At 36.8% G+C, this 20762-nt stretch overlaps 1 protein-coding gene across 1 annotated transcript in view; it reads left to right on the forward strand.

The window, feature by feature from the left end:
- Positions 1 to 1967: 1967 nt before the first annotated feature.
- Positions 1968 to 20762, forward strand: part of myo7bb (myosin VIIBb) — a 33155-nt gene continuing 14360 nt past the window's right edge. Inside the window, exons 1-30 of the mRNA XM_067364193.1 lie at positions 1968 to 2011; positions 2158 to 2208; positions 2414 to 2515; positions 3636 to 3788; positions 4334 to 4518; positions 6714 to 6835; positions 6916 to 7058; positions 7225 to 7338; positions 7611 to 7764; positions 7876 to 7952; positions 8066 to 8185; positions 13427 to 13569; positions 13822 to 14032; positions 14116 to 14251; positions 14321 to 14490; positions 14578 to 14718; positions 14812 to 14970; positions 15539 to 15631; positions 16179 to 16273; positions 16355 to 16439; positions 16530 to 16748; positions 17273 to 17473; positions 17707 to 18012; positions 18135 to 18287; positions 18732 to 18806; positions 18920 to 19068; positions 19188 to 19314; positions 19999 to 20118; positions 20200 to 20373; positions 20468 to 20695. Of these exons, the coding sequence (XP_067220294.1) occupies positions 1985 to 2011; positions 2158 to 2208; positions 2414 to 2515; positions 3636 to 3788; positions 4334 to 4518; positions 6714 to 6835; positions 6916 to 7058; positions 7225 to 7338; positions 7611 to 7764; positions 7876 to 7952; positions 8066 to 8185; positions 13427 to 13569; positions 13822 to 14032; positions 14116 to 14251; positions 14321 to 14490; positions 14578 to 14718; positions 14812 to 14970; positions 15539 to 15631; positions 16179 to 16273; positions 16355 to 16439; positions 16530 to 16748; positions 17273 to 17473; positions 17707 to 18012; positions 18135 to 18287; positions 18732 to 18806; positions 18920 to 19068; positions 19188 to 19314; positions 19999 to 20118; positions 20200 to 20373; positions 20468 to 20695 (4233 nt within the window). The 5' untranslated portion in view covers positions 1968 to 1984. The remainder of the gene's footprint in view (positions 2012 to 2157; positions 2209 to 2413; positions 2516 to 3635; positions 3789 to 4333; positions 4519 to 6713; positions 6836 to 6915; positions 7059 to 7224; positions 7339 to 7610; positions 7765 to 7875; positions 7953 to 8065; positions 8186 to 13426; positions 13570 to 13821; positions 14033 to 14115; positions 14252 to 14320; positions 14491 to 14577; positions 14719 to 14811; positions 14971 to 15538; positions 15632 to 16178; positions 16274 to 16354; positions 16440 to 16529; positions 16749 to 17272; positions 17474 to 17706; positions 18013 to 18134; positions 18288 to 18731; positions 18807 to 18919; positions 19069 to 19187; positions 19315 to 19998; positions 20119 to 20199; positions 20374 to 20467; positions 20696 to 20762) is intronic.

Here is a 20762-nt window from a genome sequence, read left to right on the forward strand (position 1 = left end):
TTAAATGTTTATATTTAAAAAAAACGAATTGGAGTAGAAATATGATTATGTAATTCTAAACTTTATTTATAATAAAAACATAATTGAGTGTAATTTAAGTGTTTATATATATATATATATAAGTTAATTTAACCTTCAATATTATTATAGTAGTAGGCCTACCAACTGACTTAGGCCTATATGTTTACAGCATTAGTTGAGAGATTTGTTTCCTCTAGAAAATTTGCCATGTAGCTTACCGTAACTGAAATGCTACATCCAAAATAATCGAATCGAAAGCATGTGAATAGTAATCGAATCGAATTGTGAAAATTGTGTCAATATCCAGCTCTAGTAATTACGTCTATTGGGGGTCAGAAAGCTCTCGGACAAAAAAATATCTTAATTTGTGTTCTGAAGATGAACTTGAAGTTTTTAAGGATTTAGAACAATATGAAGGTAAGTAATTAATGACAGAATTTTTATTTTTGGGTGAATCCTTTAAAATCTATCAGTTTCCCTAAAATAAATAAATATTCAAATCAGCAGATTTTACTTTTGAAAATAAATTAAAATACTGATTTTACTTTATGCACTTATCATACACACAGAAAAACAGTAATATTGTGAATTTAAAATAACTCTCTTCTATTTGATTATGTTTTAAAATATTATTTATTCCTGTGGTGTCAAAGCTGAATTTTCAGCATCATTACTCCAGTCTTCAGTGTCACATGATCCATCAGAAATCATTCTATTATGCTGATTTGCTGCTCTAGGAACATTTATTATTATCAGTGTTGAAATCAGTTGTGCTGAAAACCATGATACATTTTGATCAGTTTAATGTGTCCTTTCTTAATAAAAGTATTAATTCGGACCCCAAACTTTTAAACGAGGCTATGTAGTTTTAACCCATATTAAATTGGTAATATTTAATTCATTAAAACAAGTAGCCCTTTATAGGTTCTATGGTTTTTTTTGTTTTTGTTTTTTTCTGAAAAACTGAAAATCGGGTGCTGCTTATTGTTTATTGTTATTTTTCCCTTTCTGACTATACAAACCTTTTTTTTTGTATTATTGTTTATATAATGAAGCCACTGTCCAAATCAAGATCATTGTCTGTTTGTCATAGGGGCTTTTAGATAAGTAATGGTTATCGGTTTGTAGGGTGTGTTCAGAGTTTCTATGCGCTTAAATAATTGATCCCTCCTTTCTTAAGTAATTTATTGTTTTCTAGGGTCAACCAGCTGTCTTATCTCCATGGAGACTAAATAACACAGAACTTAACACTTTGCTGTCCTTATTCCTCAAACATAATAATTAATTACTCTTATCTAAGTGACAGCTACAATACTGAAGCTTTTTTATGCTGAGCCCTTTACGATCAACCTCCAGGAAACGAAGGAGCATTTGTGTTATCCTTAAGTGTGCACTTTGAAACCTGCTGGCTGCTCCATAATCTATGCATGCAACATCACAGTCACTATGAAAACAACTGCTTATATGACGTCCAAGCAATTACATTACAGTCCAGTATCTGTTCACTGAGACTATGTAAATGAATGTATACTCTAGAATCTCACAATTTTACTGCTTAACAGCCGCTCTGACTCAAATAATAAAGATGTCCTCTGGTACCATCTTCCCCTTGCGTGAAAAGTCCAAAAGGCACATGTGGTGCGTGGTTAAAAGATAGGGGATTTTTTTTTGATAAGATTTCAAATTTCACATGTAAATGTCTCAAACCACTAAGAATCTCTTGGTTTTGAAGTCCTTGTCTAACTAGTGATTTGCTGTTTACTTTGTTTGCAGTTCAGCACATTGGAAACTTAAAGAATGAATCTCTCAGACTGGTGGTGACGTCCATTCCCAGCCCTCAGTGGTTGATGGTGAAAATCAGCACACGATGGAGCAAAGTCTAGGGGCCATAAAGAGATGAAAACTAGGGACACTTCCTTGTTGCTGTCACACAAGCGGATGCAAAAAGTATTTTTGGCCACGTATGATTTTTAATTCCTTCTTGGAACTGGTCAGTAAGGGTGTGTTATCTCCGGTTACAAACAAGATTGCCATTCATACAAGTCATAGTTTTTAGCTGTATATGCTTCGATGAGGGTTACATTTCCAGCCGGTTAATATATTTATTTAAGTGCCTTTTTTGGTTTTTCATTTTAGTTAGATGCCTGTGATACAAAAAGGATTGTCCAAATGGTGATGTTAAAAAAGGTAATTCATTTTATGACTCTTAATTAATTAATTTATTTGTTTCTCATTTTATTTGTCACAGTGATGTTTTTTATTTTACTTTATTTTACAGAAGCAATACATTTGTATTGATGTGAACAATTCATTGAATTACATTTTCAAGGCTTTAAGTTGGTTGTGGGCAGTGTTTGGTATTAAAATGTAGTTAATGTGAATCTGAATCTAGGGGGACCACTTCTGGATTGACTCCAGTATTGGGGTTCCTATTGGAGGGTGTGTGAAGATCTCAGAGAGTGGACGGTATTGCCTGGTTGATGATGAAGGGAAGGTAAAAATGATGACTCATAAGATGACTTATACAGTAGGAGAGACCGGGCTAGTTCTCACAGAGGCTTTATATAGCAGTGGGTTTGTGTGCTGGTTTTGAAATACTTAAATTAAGTAAATATGTATTTTTTTGTGAATTCTGTCCTCCATCTAAAATTACACTATACTCATATTTTTGCTAATGTGTGTTCTCAAAACAAGTGTATTTCTCATAAATGTCGTGTGGATCAAATTGTCACTTGTGTTTTAAATGTTATAGCCTACATTTTTCAATTAGTCCATGGCGATTATTAAACCTCAGCTGTAAAACCATTTTCTCAAACTGTCATTGGAATTGGGAGAATCTTTAGTAGTGCAGATATTTTTTTCTGTTTTTTGATTGCATTTTGCATATCATGCAGTAACTTTTACACTTAAAAGGCTTGTTATTGTATGTAGTCTTGTTTCTCATTTTACTATTTTTACAGTTTTGTAATTGTGAAGCAACATGTATGGAATAAATTAAATGAATAATAATAAATATTAATCATAATGTTAGTTTTTTTTAACAACTAAAAACCCATAATAGGCTGTTTAATGGCAGTTTCATTGTGATAACAACTTCATAAAATGTGTAATATCCGTTCTGTAAACCCTAATGCTCAAAATTAATTGGTTTGAGTAGGGTGAACTCAAATTAAACTAATTAGTTTAATCAAATGAACTTTTATAAGTGTTTAAAACTTGTTTTTTCTTTTGAGTTCACAAAACTGACACATTTTAAGCAATCTGAATTGTTTCATTATTTTGAGCTTTATGAACTTTATGAAGTTTCTTTTAATTTAGACAAACTTAAATTTACCCTAAAGCTGGGCTGGGATTTCTGTTTCCTCAAAGTTTTTTTAGTTTTGCCAATTTATCTGGTTTTTTTTTTTGTTGTTGTTTTTTGGTCAAGACTTTAAGAAAAGTGTCTATACAGAAAATTAATTAAATAAATATTCACTTGAGTAAAAATGTGACAACTTGCCACACTCTCCTCTATATGCCAATGAAATATTATATCACAACACATTCTTTAGTGTTGTAGTTAATCCATACTTGTCTAATCAGATGGATCTCAAATATTGTGATGGTTTTCCCAGGACCACTTTATCTCAGAGGGGGAGAGGGCCAGTCTTAAGCCTATGCACCCCACCTCAGTGGAGGGTGTGGATGACATGATCAGACTGGGAGACCTCAGTGAAGCTGGTTTACTCAGAAATCTGATGATGCGCCACAGACAGGGTAGTATATATGTGAGTAGATTCATGTTACTTTGTCATAACAAAAATGAATAAGTTCCCTTACTCTATATGCTGAAAAACTGTACCAGAGCTAATGGGATACTTCATGTAATTTTATGGTAAGATACTGTTAGATGTACAGTTTTTAGAAGTGAAAACGAACAAGTCAGTTTATAATTTACAATGAAAAACTTAAGAATTACCTGTTTAATAGCTCACATTTGATGGTTTATAGTTGAAATAACTAACTGCTTCCTCTTAGATTTTTCTTTCGGTTTAGTTCATTAAGGTTTTATGTTACATCATATGTTGCAGTAATGTTGCATCTGTGTTTCACGATGATGGTGTTTTTTACGACTGTGTGCTCCTCATATATATATATATATTAGTATTTACCTAAGCTTGTGGAAAAACTACTTGTGATGAATTTGGCTCATCATCATGTGGTTTTCTTTTTACCACCTGTGTTTTTAAGGTCTCAGATCTTTTACCTTTGGTCTCAGATGTTTAGATCCCACTGTGTGATGTATTTTGTTTTCTCTGTGTGTGCTGTTTAGACCTATATTGGCTCTGTCCTAGTGGCAGTGAATCCCTATCAGATGCTGCCCATCTACACAGCTGATCAGGTGCACATGTATCATGGCCGTAAGCTGGGAGAGCTCCCACCACACATCTTTGCCATTGCTGACAGTTGTTACTTCAACATGCGCCGCCATAACCGCAACCAGTGCTGCATTATCAGGTACATATTTGTTCTTTTCTTCTGAACATTGAGAATCTAATCTAATGGCTGTATTATGAAAGTAATAATTTTTATATGGTTAGTGTTGTAGCAAATTAGCTCAGAAAAAGGGAAATATGAATTATTAATCATAACTTGTTATAATTAATTATAAATATTTGGATCAGTTAATTGAATTAACTCATGTAGCTGAATTAATATTACAATCAGTTAATCTCTTTGTCCAGCGAACACTCAGTATTGGTCGTCTATTAACTCTTCAGAAAGGATATTTTCCATGGCCACAGAAAAGTAACTCTTAGCATGTAGCACAAACACACATACAAATCATGCATACACAGGAAATGAGAAAGTGGAAGTGAATTAAACTGTAGCATAACAGAGGAATGGAGCTAAGAAAAAGAGTCATTTAACTAGCTGGAAGAACCATCAGTTTCTCACTATAAAGCACCTTTGTTAACAAAGGGGTTCACAGCTTAATAGTAAATCGCTGTTTAGCGTTCAAGCGTTCTTTTAGCGCTGTTGAATAGATATGCAGTCTCGGGAAAAATTCTCGATGGTGCTGAAGTTGTAATCAATATCTTCTCCGTTGAATGAAGAAATGACGACAACCTTGCTAACTGTTAATTTGACCCTGTTGTGGTCGAGGAAGATGACATTTCTATGGGACTGCGTGTCTATCTCTTGTAGCCTGTAATTTTCTGAGCAGGAACTATCTCCCAAGTGTCTTTGACATGTATGAAGGGAACAAATGGTGATAGTTCTCAGTGGGGAAACCAGACATCACAGAGTCTGCTTGGGTTAGGGGTTGTGAAGATTAACTTTTACAGTTGTGTGTTTGATTGATACAGTCGTTACAGTATGTAAGAATGTAGAAGTAACTATAAAATGGTTATAAATTCAGGTATGCTGCTTTTGTAAGGGAATGTTGTTACATTTAGTCATAAATCATAACATCATAAAATGTGTGCATGTTGTAGTCAGTGTACAAAATAGAGTTCTGCTCTTTGCGTACTTGGATTAATGCTAGAAACAGTGGAATGTAAATATTCTATTCTATTTGCTAATGCTAGAAACAGTGAATGTATACAGCTATCAAACCCAATGCTGTAGAATGGCTTTGATTATTCTATTCTATTCTATTCTATTCTATTCTATTCTATTCTATTCTATTCTATTCTATTCTATTCTATTCACTAATGTCAGAAACAGTGAATGTAAAAAGCCAATGATGTAGAATGACATTGTTAATTATTGTATTCTATTCCATTGTTTTTGCAATGTTTGTTTATTATTAGCTTTAAAGGGTTAGTTCACCAAAAAATTAAAATAGTTTCATTTATTCCTCACCCTCATGTCGTTCCACACCCATAAGACCTTTGTTTATCTTCAGAACACATATTAATTCATTATTAATATTATAAAGCGATGAGAATATTTTTTGTGCGGCAAAAAAACAAAATAACGACTTTATTTAGTGATGGCCGATTTCAAAACACTGCTTCAGAGTGTTATGAATCTTTGTGTCGAATCATGATTAGGATCGTGTGTCAAACTGCCAAACTGCTGAAATCGCGTGACTTTGGAGCTCCGAACCGCTGATTCGACACAAAAGATTCATAACGCTCCGAAGCTTCCTGAAGCATTGTTTTGAAATCGGCCATCACCATAAAAGTAGTTATTCTGTGTTTTTGGCACACCAAAAATATTCTCATCACTTTATAATATTAATATTGAACCACTGTAGTCACATGAACTGATTTAAATATGTTTTTAGTACATTAATGGATCTTGAGAGAGGAAATGTCATTGCTGGCTATGCAGGCCTCACTGATTTCAACAAAAATATCTATTTGTGTTCTGAAGATGAACGAAGGTCTTAGGGGTCTAGAACGACATGAGGGTGAGTAATAAATGACATTATTTTCATTTTTGGGTGTACTAACCCTTTAAGGGTTTTCATCACCATCATATATAAATCAATAAAATAAAAATAACAAATGTGAAAGTAGCATAGTTCATTGCAGATTTAGCCTTTCATATTCTAATTTAATGTTTAATCACACAGCAGCTCTGTGTCAATGAATTTGAACACATTTATATTTCATAATTTATCAGACACTATTTATCAGTAGGGCCGTAAAAATCTTAGCAAACAATGAACGAATAATAAACGCTTCTGTTTTGTGTGTCAGTGGAGAATCTGGTGCAGGAAAGACCGAAAGCACTAAACTGATTCTTCAGTTCCTGGCTGCTGTGAGTGGGCAGCACTCCTGGATAGAGCAACAGATCATACAGGCCAACCCTGTTCTGGAAGGTAAGCACTGAACATCCTTGTTTGGTGGACTATTTCAGTCTTTTCCATAGAAAGCTGTCTCACTTATTTATATTTTACAGCCTTTGGGAATGCCAAAACCATTCGCAATGATAACTCCAGCAGATTTGGGAAATATGTGGAGATCTTCTTTAATAAACAAGGTGCTATAGAGGGAGCTCGCATGGAGCAGTACCTGTTGGAGAAGTCTCGTGTCTGTCATCAGGTGAGACTAAGTTGCACCCTACATGAGAAAGAAAAAGCATCAAGAGCTGTGCGTCGTTGGATTCGAATTTGCTTATGAAAATTATCTTTAATGTTTGATAAATACTGTAGTCTTGCATTTTAGTAATTAAAACCTAAAAACGAAATGAATTTATTTAATTTTTAAGGCACCACAAGAAAGGAACTACCACATTTTCTATTGTATGCTATCTGGGATGCAAAGTGAGCATAAGAAGACTCTCTCCCTTGGTAACGCATCACAGTTCAAGTACCTAACTGAGGTGAGCGCTTCAATTCGTGTTTAGTAAGTTTAAGAGAGGATAACTGTTACACGTTATGCTCATGATGTACTCAGTAAATGTTTAACTATAAGTTATGGAGTATTGCTGTGAATTTAAATGTATAATTTGATTCAGATACAATTAATTAATAACTACGTCATATCATTACTGGTGTTACATCCATTGAGTGTTACATTCACTCCTGCTCTGATATTCAGATTCCTATATCAGGTTTTGAAATACAATATCTGACTCTTCTGATGGTTGTCTAGGGTGATTGTTTGACATGTGATGGTCGGGACGATGCTGATGAATTCAGACGGATTCGTGCTGCTTTAAAGATCCTCACTTTCACAGACAGGGACTGCTGGGAAATCTTCAAATTACTTGCTGCCATTCTCCACATGGGCAATATCAGCTTTCAGGGTTAGTGTCTATAACCTTTCCATTACAGTAATATGTAATAATATCTTCCCATTAAAAAGTTTATTATAGCATAAATTGAAGTTGACCGATTTGCTCATAATCTTTTTTCAGGCACTGTAATAAATAACATGGACAGCTGTGACGTTCTGTCATCAAATCATTTTTCTGTCTCTGCCAAGTTGTTGGAGGTACAGACAAATGCTTCTTCAGAGATAATGCTGATTTCGCACTATTATCTTTTATGTAATCAAACATTTGGCTGCTGAATTTGTTTGATGACAGCACTTCTGTCACTTTGCAGGTAGAAGATGCAGTTCTTGAAAAGAGTCTTACCCATCGCTCCTTCATGACAAACAGAGAGAAAGTCACCAAACCCCTCAGCTCAGAGCAGGCCACAGACACCAGAGATGCTTTTGCCAAGGTAGCCACATACTTTTATCCAAAAGCCCAGAGATTTAACATAGAGGATTAGTTACATTATACTTTTCAAACTTTTATTTTTTTTCTCATTTGCTCACCAAGGCTCACAAAGGGCAGTAATTATTTGAAAAAAATTTTTTGGTAGCAATGTAAAAGGCTTTGGTGTCACTTTTGATTAATTTAATGTGTCCTTGCTGAATAAAATCAATACTTTACTTACTGACCCCAAATTTTTGAACATGGTGTATAAACAGTGGGTATGGAAAGTATTCAGACCCCCTTAAATTTTTCACTCTTTGTTATATTGCAGCCATTTGCACAAGTTCATTTTTTTTCCTCATTAATGTACACACAGCACCCCATATTGACAGAAAAACACAGAATTGTTGACATTTTTGCAGATTTATAAAAAAAGAAAAACTGAAATATCACATGGTCCTAAGTATTCAGACCCTTTGCTCAGTATTTAGTAGAAGCACCCTTTTGATCTAATACAGCCATGAGTCTTTTTGGGAAAGGTGCAACAAGTTTTTCACACCTGGATTTGGGGATCCTCTGCCATTCCTCCATGCAGATCCTCTCCAGTTCTGTCAGGTTGGATGGTAAACGTTGGTGGACAGCCATTTTTAGGTCTCTCCAGAGATGCTCAATTGAGTTTAAGTCAGGGCTCTGGCTGGGCCATTCAAGAACAATCACGGAGTTGTTGTGAAGCCACTCCTTCATTATTTTAGCTGTGTGCTTAGGGTCATTGTCTTGTCGGAAGGTAAACCTTCGGCCCAGTCTGAGGTCCTGAGCACTCTGGAGAAGGTTTTCGTCCAGGATATCCCTGTACTTGGCCGCATTCATCTTTCCCTTGATTGCAACCAGTCGTCCTGTCCCTGCAGCTGAAAAACACCCCCACAGCATGATGCTACCACCACCATGCTTCACTGTTGTGACTGTATTGGACAGGTGATGAGCAGTGCCTGGTTTTCTCCACACATACCACTTATAATTAAGGCCAAAAAGTTCTATTTTGGTCTCATCAGACCAGAGAATCTTATTTCTCACCATATTGATTGATTGATTGATTGATTGAACTTTATTGTCCAGTCTGTTTTCACAGAGAGGAAATTTTTCTTTGACACTGTAACATACATTCACTACTTAGAAATCACATCACACATCAACAACACAATTCTATAATTAAACACTGTAAGAAAGAAAAATTAAAAATATCAAAAATATCAACAGCCATTCTATCATTTCAATTAAAATACTGTACGATTCAAGATAATCACTGCCAATGGAAAAAAAGATCTTTTAAAGACATTTTTTCTAGCCAAGGGAATTTTTAGTCTACGTCCAGATGGGAGCAATTCAAAAGCAGAGTGAAGAGGATGTGTGTTATCTTTAAAAATCGCAATTGCCATTTTACCCATGAAATGATCGAACAAGCACTGAAGTGGCTGTTGTTTTTGTCCAGTAATCTTATTTGCTTGATTAATTATTTGTGAGAGTTTGTTCTTTTGTTTTAATGTTAGATTGCCGTACCATGAAACAATATTATATGTGAGAATACTCTCTATCATTGATCGATATAACATGGTTAGGGTCTGCTGACCGATATTAAAGCTTCTCAGTTTCCTGAGGAGACCCAAGCGTTGTCGTGCTTTTTATGAATGTACTCCACATTACTTTCAAAATTAAGTTTCTCATCTATAATTGTACCCAAATATTTAAAATTCGAGACCTGCTCTACAGTTTTTTCCTTTATAACAACTGGTTTATATTCGGATACGGTATCTACTCTTCTCAACTGATTTCTCAAACATAGCTCCTTTGTCTTTTCAATATTAAGATATAAAAAACTACTCTCAAACCAACAAATAATACTGTCAATATACTCAAAATATGAGGTGCAGTTCATTTCTTTCTGACATGAAACCAATGCCATATCATCGGCATATTTTATAAGGGTAAGGTTATCGTCATTGCACTTCAGTTCATTTATGTATACGGAAAAAAGTATTGGAGACAGTACACATCCCTGCGGTACCCCAGTATCTAAAACCAAGCAATCCGACATAACATTATTGACACAAACTCGCTGAGGGCGACCTTTTAAAAACTCCTTAATCCATAAAATCATCCAACTACTAGCACCTGACTCATAGAGGCGCTTTAAAAGAAGATGAGGTTGGACAGTATTGAAAGCGGATGAGAAATCCATGAAGAGTATTCGAACATAGGAATTTGAATTATCTAGATGATTTTGAACCTTATTTAAAAGAGTAAGAGAGGCATCCACAGTGCTCCTATTTGCCCGATAGGCAAATTGCATGGGGTCTATGCATGTCTCGATTTGGGATAACAATTCCTTACATACTATGCGCTCCATACATTTACACAGAATAGATGTGAGTACGATTGGGCGAAAGTCTTTGAGAGATTTAGCATTAGGTATTTTCGGCACCGGGATGACAATGGAATTCTTCCAGGCTAATGGTACAAAACCATTGTTCAGGAAGATTTGAAATAACCTTGTCCACACATGTCCAAGTTGTGCTGCACATTCTTTCAGGACTTTCCCCTTCAGGCCATCTGGGCCAGATGCCTTATACGGTTTAACTTTACGAAGCACTGTGACAACCTCCCTCTCCTGTATAATCATAGGCTGTGATTGAGTCATGGTCATCATTAATTCATTACTAACAGACAAATCATCATCATTAAAATCATTATCAAATCGTGAATAAAAAATATTAAGATTATTTGCAAGACAATGAGGGTCTTCATGTTTTTGAACTCTTTTCTTTTGTCTACCCATCATTGTATTTAAACCCTTCCATGCATCTCTTACATTCCCCGTTTTAAATTTCTCTTCAACATTCTCTTTATATTCATTCTGTGCATCTTTTTTATCTTACGTTTTACTGCTTTGTTTAACTCTTTTACTTTCTGCTGATCATTCTGCAAGAAGGCAATTTTCTTCATGTTTAGGTAATGTTTCAGATCTTTGTTAATCCACGGCTTATTATTTGGATAGACTCTAATGTTCTTTGTTTGAACCACTGAATTTACACAGAAATTAACATAACAGGTTATTGTATCATTCAACAATTCATGATTACTACAACAGTCATCATCGTTAAAAAATAAGTCCCATTCAGTGCACTCAAAACAGCCTCTTAGCTTTTCTATTTCGTCCCTGGACCACGTTTGAACCTGCTGAACGGCAGGCTTGATCCTCTTTAAAAGCTGCCTGTATTTTGGTAACAGATGAATAACGTTGTGATCCGAACGTCCCAGAGGTGGATATAGCTTTGGCACATATGCTCCTTCCACATTACCAAAGCATTTGTCCAGAGTCTTAACCAGTCTTGTCGGACAGGTTACATATTGCTCAAGATTTGGCAACAGCGTAGATACATTGCATTTATTAAAATCTCCAAGCAAGAAGACTGGGTCATCGGCAGAATTGCAAAGCGCTCTGTTGTAACTAGCAGCTATGCATTCAGCAGCAAGTGCAAAGTTTGGTCCTGGCACATAGACTAAGATAACTGTTATTTGTCCGAATTCGCGAGGCAAGTAGTATGGCCTCAAAGACACAGTCAATAGTTCATAGTGAGCAGAGCAATGTGTTTCACGTACCGTAATATTATTCGCCCACCTGCTACTAACAAACATACACAGTCCTCCTCCGATTGTTTTAGTTGACTTGGCACTGTCGCGGTCCAGACGGATTAATGAGTATCCTTCCAAGTGTATGTTGTCGATCGCCTCCGTCAGCCATGTCTCCGTAATGCAGATCAGGTTAGCTCTTTTAAAATCTCTGTTGTATTTCACCAATGCTGTAAGTTCAAGCATTTTATTTTGAAGCGAGCGAGCATTAGTTAAAGTTATTGTAGGAAGAGGAAACCGACTGCCGCGAGATTTAAGTCTGTTTCGGATTCCGCCTCTAGAGCCCCTCCGTTTTGTTTTCTTCTTTCTGTTTGTTGTGTGGATGGAACAAACTATTTCGGAAGGTTCATGAAAGAACTTTGGTGGGGTTCTAACATTGTGTCGGAATCTCAACAGATCTTCGCGGCTGTAAAACATTGTCCTCATTAATCCATTGTTCCTTAGATTTCCCAAATCCACTCCATCTTCCAACGCAGACACACAGTCTATAGCGCATTTTAGAATCCAGAACACAACGATTATCTTAAAAAGCATATTGCTTTTAAAACGTGGACTGTTTGAACAGTTTAAAACAAACAAACAAGCAAGCAAACACACGAGCACACCAGTGTCTGGGGTCAGCACTTGCGCATGCGCCCCCAACATTTTGTATATTGTATATTTTTTATTGTATATTGGAGTCCTTCAGGTGTTTTTTAGCAAACTCCATGCGGGCTTTCATGTGTCTTGCACTGAGGAGAGGCTTCCGTCGGGCCACTCTGCCATAAAGCCCCGACTGGTGGAGGGCTGCAGTGATGGTTGACTTTCTACAACTTTCTCCCATCTCCCGACTGCATCTCTGGAGCTCAGCCACAGTGATCTTTGGGATCTTCTTTACCTCTCTCAACAAGGCTCTTCTCCCCCAATAGCTCAGTTTGTCCAGACGGCCAGCTCTAGGAAGGGTTCTGGTCGTCACAAACGTCTTCCATTTAAGGATTATGGAGGCCACTGTGCTCTTAGGAACCTTAAGTGCAGCAGAAATGTTTTTGTAACCTTGGCCAGATCTGTGCCTTGCCACAATTCTGTCTCTGAGCTCTTCAGGCAGTTCCTTTGACCTCATGATTCTCATTTGCTCTGACATGCACTGTGAGCTGTAAGGTCTTATATAGACAGGTGTGTGGCTTTCCTAATCAAGTCCAATCAGTATAATCAAACACAGCTGGACTCAAATGAAGGTGTAGAACCATCTCAAGGATGATCAGAAGAAATGGACAGCACCTGAGTTAAATATATGAGTGTCACAGCAAAGGGTCTGTATAGTTAGGACCATGTGATATTTCAGTTTTTCTTTTTTAATAAATCTGCAAAAATGTCAACAATTCTGTGTATTTCTGTCAATATGGGGTGCTGTGTGTACATTAATGGGGGAAAAAAAATGAACTTAAATGATTTTAGCAAATGGCTGCAATATAACAAAGAGTGAAAAATTTAAGACGGTCTGAATACTTTCCGTACCAACTGTACCCAACAGACATTCAGGCTTCCTAAATGCTCGTTATTGTTGCACATGTCAGTTAATGTTTGTCCTACTCCTTGACAGGCCATGTACGGAAGGCTGTTTGTTTGGATGTTCACAAGAATAAACAGCGCCATTCACAAACCCCAGACTGATGAGTCCTCTTACACGCGCAAATACATTGGACTGCTTGACATTTTTGGCTTTGAGAATTTCCCTCAGAACAGGTACGTGTCTGTTGACTAAACTAATAATTAGTTTAAACTACAAAATATAATGTTAAAATAACATGGTTGTTCAGCAGGGGTTTAAAATACTTGAGTAATTGTATTTCGGCAGACAGACGGACAGACAGATAGATATATAGATAGATAGATTGGTTGATTTGTTTTTTACATTTGAGTATGTTTTGCTTATAGTTGTAAAATTTTGACACTAACCATGCTTTAAATATCTCTGTGCTTTTGCCCACTATTTAGTTTTGAGCAGCTGTGCATTAATTATGCCAATGAGCACCTGCAGCAGTTCTTTGTGAGACACGTCTTTAAGCTGGAGCAGGATGAATATAGTAAAGAAGGCATCTCATGGAAGCGCATTTCTTTCAATGACAACCAGAAAACCCTGGACCTGCTGGCCGTTAAACCTCTCAACATACTGGCTCTGATTGATGAGGAGAGCCACTTCCCTAAGGTGAGTTTCATCAGCTACATGGTCTGGTTTACATGGTAATATTTTGCCTGTGCTCACCACATGTTGTCCTTTTTTCAATGCAGGGAACAGATGCAACAATGTTAAACAAAATGACCCAAGAACACAATGGGAACAAACTGTACATCTCATCCAAGAGCAAACATGGCATGCATTTTGGGATTCAGCACTTTGCTGGGCTGGTTTATTACGACTGTGAAGGTACAATTCATTACTTAAAGACTTTAAAAAGCAAATTGTAACTGGTCTGAAAGATGTGTGTTTTGTCAGGTTTTTTGGAGAAGAACAGAGATGCCCTGAGCATGGACATGATGGACCTGGTTCGGAAATCTTCCAACAAGTTGCTCAAGCAGATCTTTGAGAAGGAGATGAATACAAACTCAGTCAATAACTCTAACAAAGCCAACAAGATCATCATGACGCCAAAGAGCTCATTACGTGTATGGGACAGTTATAGAGCGGATTGACAGAATTGACTCAACATTGACAACAGCTTTTCAATAAATTCTCTCTCTTGTGTCTCACAGCAAGTAAATGATTCGAGGCGACAGATATCTACTCTGAGTGGCCAGTTCCGTCAGTCTCTGGATTCTCTGATGAAGGCCCTGTCTCTTTGTCAGCCTTTCTTCATACGTTGCTTCAAACCAAATGACAAAAAGATGTCCATGGTATCAATTCACATCCCTTAAGTTACATGTTTTATACTGTGTAGCCATCAGAACACTTTTCAAATCACGTTTTTCTTTTATCTTCCTTTTCAGGTTTTTGACAGAGAGCTCTGCATGCAGCAACTTCGCTACTCTGGAATGCTGGAGACCATTAGAATACGCAAGTCAGGATATCCCATCCGGCACACCTTTAAAGACTTCCTGCAGCGCTATCGTGTGCTCCTGAAGACTGTAGATTGTGACCCCAAAACTGTATGGGACAATATGTTTATTTTCAGATCTGATGCTCTAAATATGTGAATTATTTAATATAAAGTGATAGTTGATTAATGTAGATGAGTTTTGTAGGCTAAATGTGTTAGCATACATACCTGGTCGTGAAACTTAATTCCTGTCAACCAATCATTGCCTTCTGATTTAAATATAGGTTTAGAGTTATGGCTTTGATTGGTTGCTAAGAATAATGTGTGTATGATGTTGATGCAAAGTGTATAATTTCTGCACCACTAGCATGCAAGTATCAGCAAAACGCAAATATTAATGACCAATTTCGAACAAGTTTCTCTAAACACTCCCCCCATCTGCTACTCGTCAGAAATTCAAAACCATCTTCACACAGCCAGTGCTAATGTGTGCCTGCATCACGCTAGAAACTGTTTACACTTTGTGGGAATCAATCTATGAATGGTTTATTAATTTTGTCTATGCATATTAAACTGAGAGGAGAAAGTAAAAGTATTACACACTTCAGCTTTAAACATGATGAATGTACCAGGTTGGCATAATTTGATAAATAAAATATCTGTTATTTGTTTATCAGGAGCCTGCTTCCAGCTGCTGTGCGGCCATCTGCAAGGCTATGATCAAAGATGAAGAAGATTGGAAGATTGGCAAAACCAAAATCTTTCTCAGGGTATCTCAGGCTTAATATTTGTGTAGTGTATTATAAGAAGTTTACATCAATATCTGTATACATCCCTGTAATGTTAAATCTGCTTTCCAAAGGCATTGTTGCCATTTTTAGTATTAAATTAAACATATACGTTCAAAAGTTTGGGGTCACTTATACAGTTTCGAATGACGTATAACACTTATCTGTATGACCAAAACTGACTGAATATTTTGAGTCTCTTTCACACTGAAAAAAGCAAGGTGGTCACGCCGGCGCAACTGCCAACCCCAGGGGGTTGAAAAAAAATTAAATTTCAAATAAATACTGTTCATCAAAGAATCCCAAAAAAATCACGGTTTCCACAAAAATATTAGGCAGCTCAACAATAATGCATAAAATCAGCATATTAGAATGATTTCTGAAGAATCAAATGACAGATTAAGAGCATAACATTAAACCCCCCCCCCAAAAAAGTCATATTGATCCCAAACATTTGAACGGTAATGTCATATATTTTTTCACACAAAAATGTTCTTGCATCGTGTGTGGTTCATTTCTCCCGTTACAGGATCATCATGATTCCTACCTAGAAATGTCGAGAGAGCAAGAGCTTTATAAGAAGGCACTTATCATCCAAAGAGTTATGCTTGCCCATAAGGACAGGTTTGTTCCCCACTGTCATAGTGTTTTGTTTATGTTGTTATATAGATATTTTAAACTAAGTCATTCTTCATCCACATACAGAGAAGCTTTTGTGAAGAAGAGGAGGGCAGCTCTGGTTTTGCAGAAAAACTGGCGTGGCCACAGAGACAGGAAAGACTTTTGCAAAGTAAGCTTTGCAGGAACATCTCATGTCTGTATGAAATAGCCCTATTAGTGTAGTGACATAATGAAACATTGTTTCTGTTTTCCTTGTTAGCTCAAGCAGGGATTTGCTCGGCTGCAGGCGAAAGTGCGCAGTCGGCAGCTCCATGCGGAATATAAGCGCAGGCGGGTTGCAGCCATCACTCTACAGACACAGACCCGTGGCTACCTCGCCAGGAAAGACCTGAAATGTAAAAAAAACGCAGTGATAATTCTGCAGACACAGACCAGAGGACTGCTGGCCAGGAAAACCCTCAAGAGAATGAAATCAGATGTGAGTTTATAGGGGAATGGAGCAGACCACCTTCTTGTAAGACTTTTTTGTAGAGTGTTTTTTGCTTTATATACACCACCAGTCAAAAGTTTGGAATATTTAAAATTTAATTAAAACAGTATTAGTGAAATAGTATTACAATTTAAAAGAGCCTTTTTCTGTTTGAATATATTTTAAAATGTAATTTATTCCTGTGATGGCAAAGCTGAATTTTTATCAGCCATTACTCCAGTCTTCAGTGTCACATGATCCTTCATGATTTCTGTACGATCATGTCACACTGAAGACATCAATTCAGTCCAAAAAAAGTAATGATGCTAAAAATTTGTCTTTACCATCACATGAATACAACTACATTTTAAAATATGTTCCAAATGAAAACAATATTTCACAATATTACTGTTTTTACTGTATTTTTGGTGAGCATTAGAGACTTCTTTCAAAAAATCTTACTTATTTCAAACTTTTGATTGATAGTGTACTTAATTTTTTATGCTTTTATTCATAACCTTGTCCTTTCTCAGGCGTTTTTGACTGCGCAAGAAAAAGAGGCTCAGGAACTGGAAGCACTGGAGCTTCAGCAACGCCTAGAGGAGCTGCTCAGAAAAAACGAGGAAGCAGCCAAATCCCAGAATAAAGAAGATGAGGAAATGGTGGAGAATCTCTTTGGCTTCATTCCGAGTACATTAGGAGGACAAGAGGGCCCTGCCCCTGAGGGTTTTGAGGTTAGCGTCATCTTGACAGTAGAACAAGGAAGAAGGACACGTATTTGACGGGAACAAACACTTCCTCGAGAATACAAAAAGCCTTTTATTGTCAATACACAATCAATTAATGCATACTGCTTATGCTGTCAGTGATAATACTGCATACTGTCTTTCAAAGACATTCAGGAATGCAAAACATTGCTATTTCTAGGTTAATACTAACTTTGTTTGAAATGTTCCTGATGTTCTAGGATTTAGAGGCAGAGCCGGTGAAGTTAGAAGAAGTTGAACTAGTAGAGAGCCCTGTAAGGGAGAGGATGTCAGTGCCAGACATCAGCGAAGACGATCCAGATGATAAAGAGGATGAGAAAGAAACTGAGGATGAGAAAGAAACTGAGGATGAGAAAGAAGCTGAGGATGAGAAAGAAGCTGAGGATGATGAGTTCTCTTTCGCTATATTTGCATCTCTACACTTCCAAGGATCTTCTACCCACTCACATATCAAACAGAGATTGCGGAAACCGCTGCTCTACCATGAGGATGAAGGGGATACCCTGGCAAGTGTTGTTCTCATTAGCATCATGTTCCCAATTAAAACGAGACTTGATAGCCAACTGGGACAATGTGTCTTGTATTGTCTTGTCTTATTTCTTCTCTCCATTTTTCCTATCTCCTCCAGGCCTGTTTGACAGTATGGTGGATCATACTAAGATTTATGGGAGATCTTCCAGAGCCGAAGCAGGAACGTGTTTCTGCTATAGCCGACCCCATTCAGAGAAACCTCGGTCAGAGACAAGCACGACGACTCAGTAACCTCGTTGGATTAGATCAGGTAAACAGTTGAGACACCATAATACACCTGCAGTCTTTCTCTCTACACCTATCAGATATACATATGGTTTGGTATTGATATATATTATATTGCTATGAATATTTAAATGTAAACACATATTAAAATATAGACTAGCCACTTCAGTTGTGTTACGCAGCTAGTGGCATAGAAGGTGACAACCACACATACAATTACATGTGAGCAACTGGTAAAGTGCCTCCTGCTGGAAATGGGAGGAATTACAATATAAAGATATGAATGTGGAAGAAAATTAAATATTTACTTTTTCAGAAAGGACAAAGGACCATAAATACAGAAAAAAAATATATTGTTACAGATGTCATACAATAACAAAACGTAATTATCCAACATATGTAACTAGTGCTTTTTTTATAGCATTATATCAAACAAACATTTTTTTTTTTTTTGGTCTTGTAATTGCAGAAATTTTTGAGAAAAAAAATGAAGCAGCAGAAGATGACAGGGAAACGAAAACACTCAGCCATTCCTGAAGAAGAGGTGAAATGTGTTTATATACTATGAGTACAACACTGAACATTATCTGCAGCTAAAACATTTTAACTACATCATAGCATCATAATTCTTACTAACAATTCTGATGACATTCGCAGCCAGAAGAAGTACCAACACCTAAAATGGAGGATGTTCAGGAGGAAGAGGATGTAATGTTTGGAGAGGGACCAACTTTTGATCGTCCAATGACACCCTTGGAGAAATTACACACTATTGTGGGATATGCCATTGTACGACAAGATATAAGGTTAATATGATGGGCCAATGGTCATTTACATTCTTCATAATGTGTGATACAAACTGCATTCCTCATACAGTGAGATAATGGTTACATAATCTTTATATACTTTATAAATGTTCTTTCAGAGATGAAATCTACTGTCAGATCTGTAAGCAGTTAACAGACAATAAGAACCAAAAAAGTGTAAACCGAGGCTGGATCCTTCTGTCCATCTGTCTGGGCATTTTTTCCCCTACAGACCGCCTCACTAAGGTATGAAATACTATTTTGATTTCTGTTCAGAAAATATCCAGTCATTATTGCAAAATAAACTTGACAAGGTGATTAGGACACATGAATAATGTATTGGACCATGGTCTGTTACAACATTTAATCATACTCCATGACTAACCAATCAAACCATTTATATGGTAACTCATGTTTTGTTGTTATATGTTGTTTAATGTTATATTTTGTGTTATGTTATGTCATTTTATAATGTCATTCTGTTAAATGTTGTATAATGCTGTTTTGTTATGTGTTGTTTTGCTGTTATATGTGGTTTATTTTGCAAGTGAGATGACCAAATGCTCACATTTAGTCTAGAACCACAATAACCATCATGTTTAGACAACGCACACAATTCCTCTGCATTTACTCGTGATTTCGCTCAACATGGGGACAGGATAGCTGTCAGTCAATAAAAAGAAGGGGGGGGGGGGGGTAACTTGGATTACTTATTTGAAAAAGTAACTCAGATATTTTGTTTTTAAATTTAATAGTAATGCATTACTTTACTAGTTACTTGAAAAAGTAATCTGATTATGTAACTCAAATTACTTGTAATGTGTTACCCCCAACACTGGTGTTATTTAATGTAAGGTTATGTTATTTTATTCATGTTATATTATGTAATGTTATGTTATAATCTTATGCTCCACAACCTTTTGGCCACAGTACCTAGATAGCTTTATACGCCATGGGCCAAGTGAATACTCTTCCTACTGTGCGGAGCGACTGCGGAGGACTTCAGCCAATGGAGAAAGAAGTGAGCCGCCATGCTGGATTGAACTACAGGTAGGTAATACCTGTCTGAAATGATAAAGAATACTTCCCTTACCCTAAACATGACCAACCCTTCTTTCCTCTAACTTCAAGTCTGTAGAGACCAAGAAACCCATTGCAGTGGTTGTGAATCTGATGGATGGCAGAAGCATCAGCCTCAATTTGGACTCAGCCAGCACTTCTGCAGAGGTGTGCAAAACAGTCATCCACAAAATAAACCTGAAGGACACTTACGGCTTCTCCCTATATGCTGCAATGAATGAGAAGGTTTGTGACATCTGAATGGCTTCAAGATGCATCTTCACATGTAACTAATGAGCAATAGTAACAAAAGTCTTCACATATGGATTTCTTGCTGCAGATGTGGTCTCTAGGCAGTGGCAGTCAGCATGTCTTGGATGCCGTGTCTATGTGTGAGCAGGAAGAAAAGAGGCAGGGGAGAGAGGAACAGCAGGCTCCTTGGCGCATCTACTTCCGCAAAGAAATCTTCACTCCATGGCATGACTGTTCATCTGACCAAGTCAGCACAGACCTCATCTATAGGCAGATCATCCATGGACTCAAACATGGAGACTATCAGTCTGATAAGGTCAGTCTAGGATCATATAGAATATATTATTTCAACAGGAATGAGATTTGTGACTTATACTCTGTTG

This window comes from Chanodichthys erythropterus, chromosome 16 (genome assembly GCF_024489055.1).
Source record: "Chanodichthys erythropterus isolate Z2021 chromosome 16, ASM2448905v1, whole genome shotgun sequence".
NCBI lineage: Eukaryota > Metazoa > Chordata > Actinopteri > Cypriniformes > Xenocyprididae > Chanodichthys > Chanodichthys erythropterus.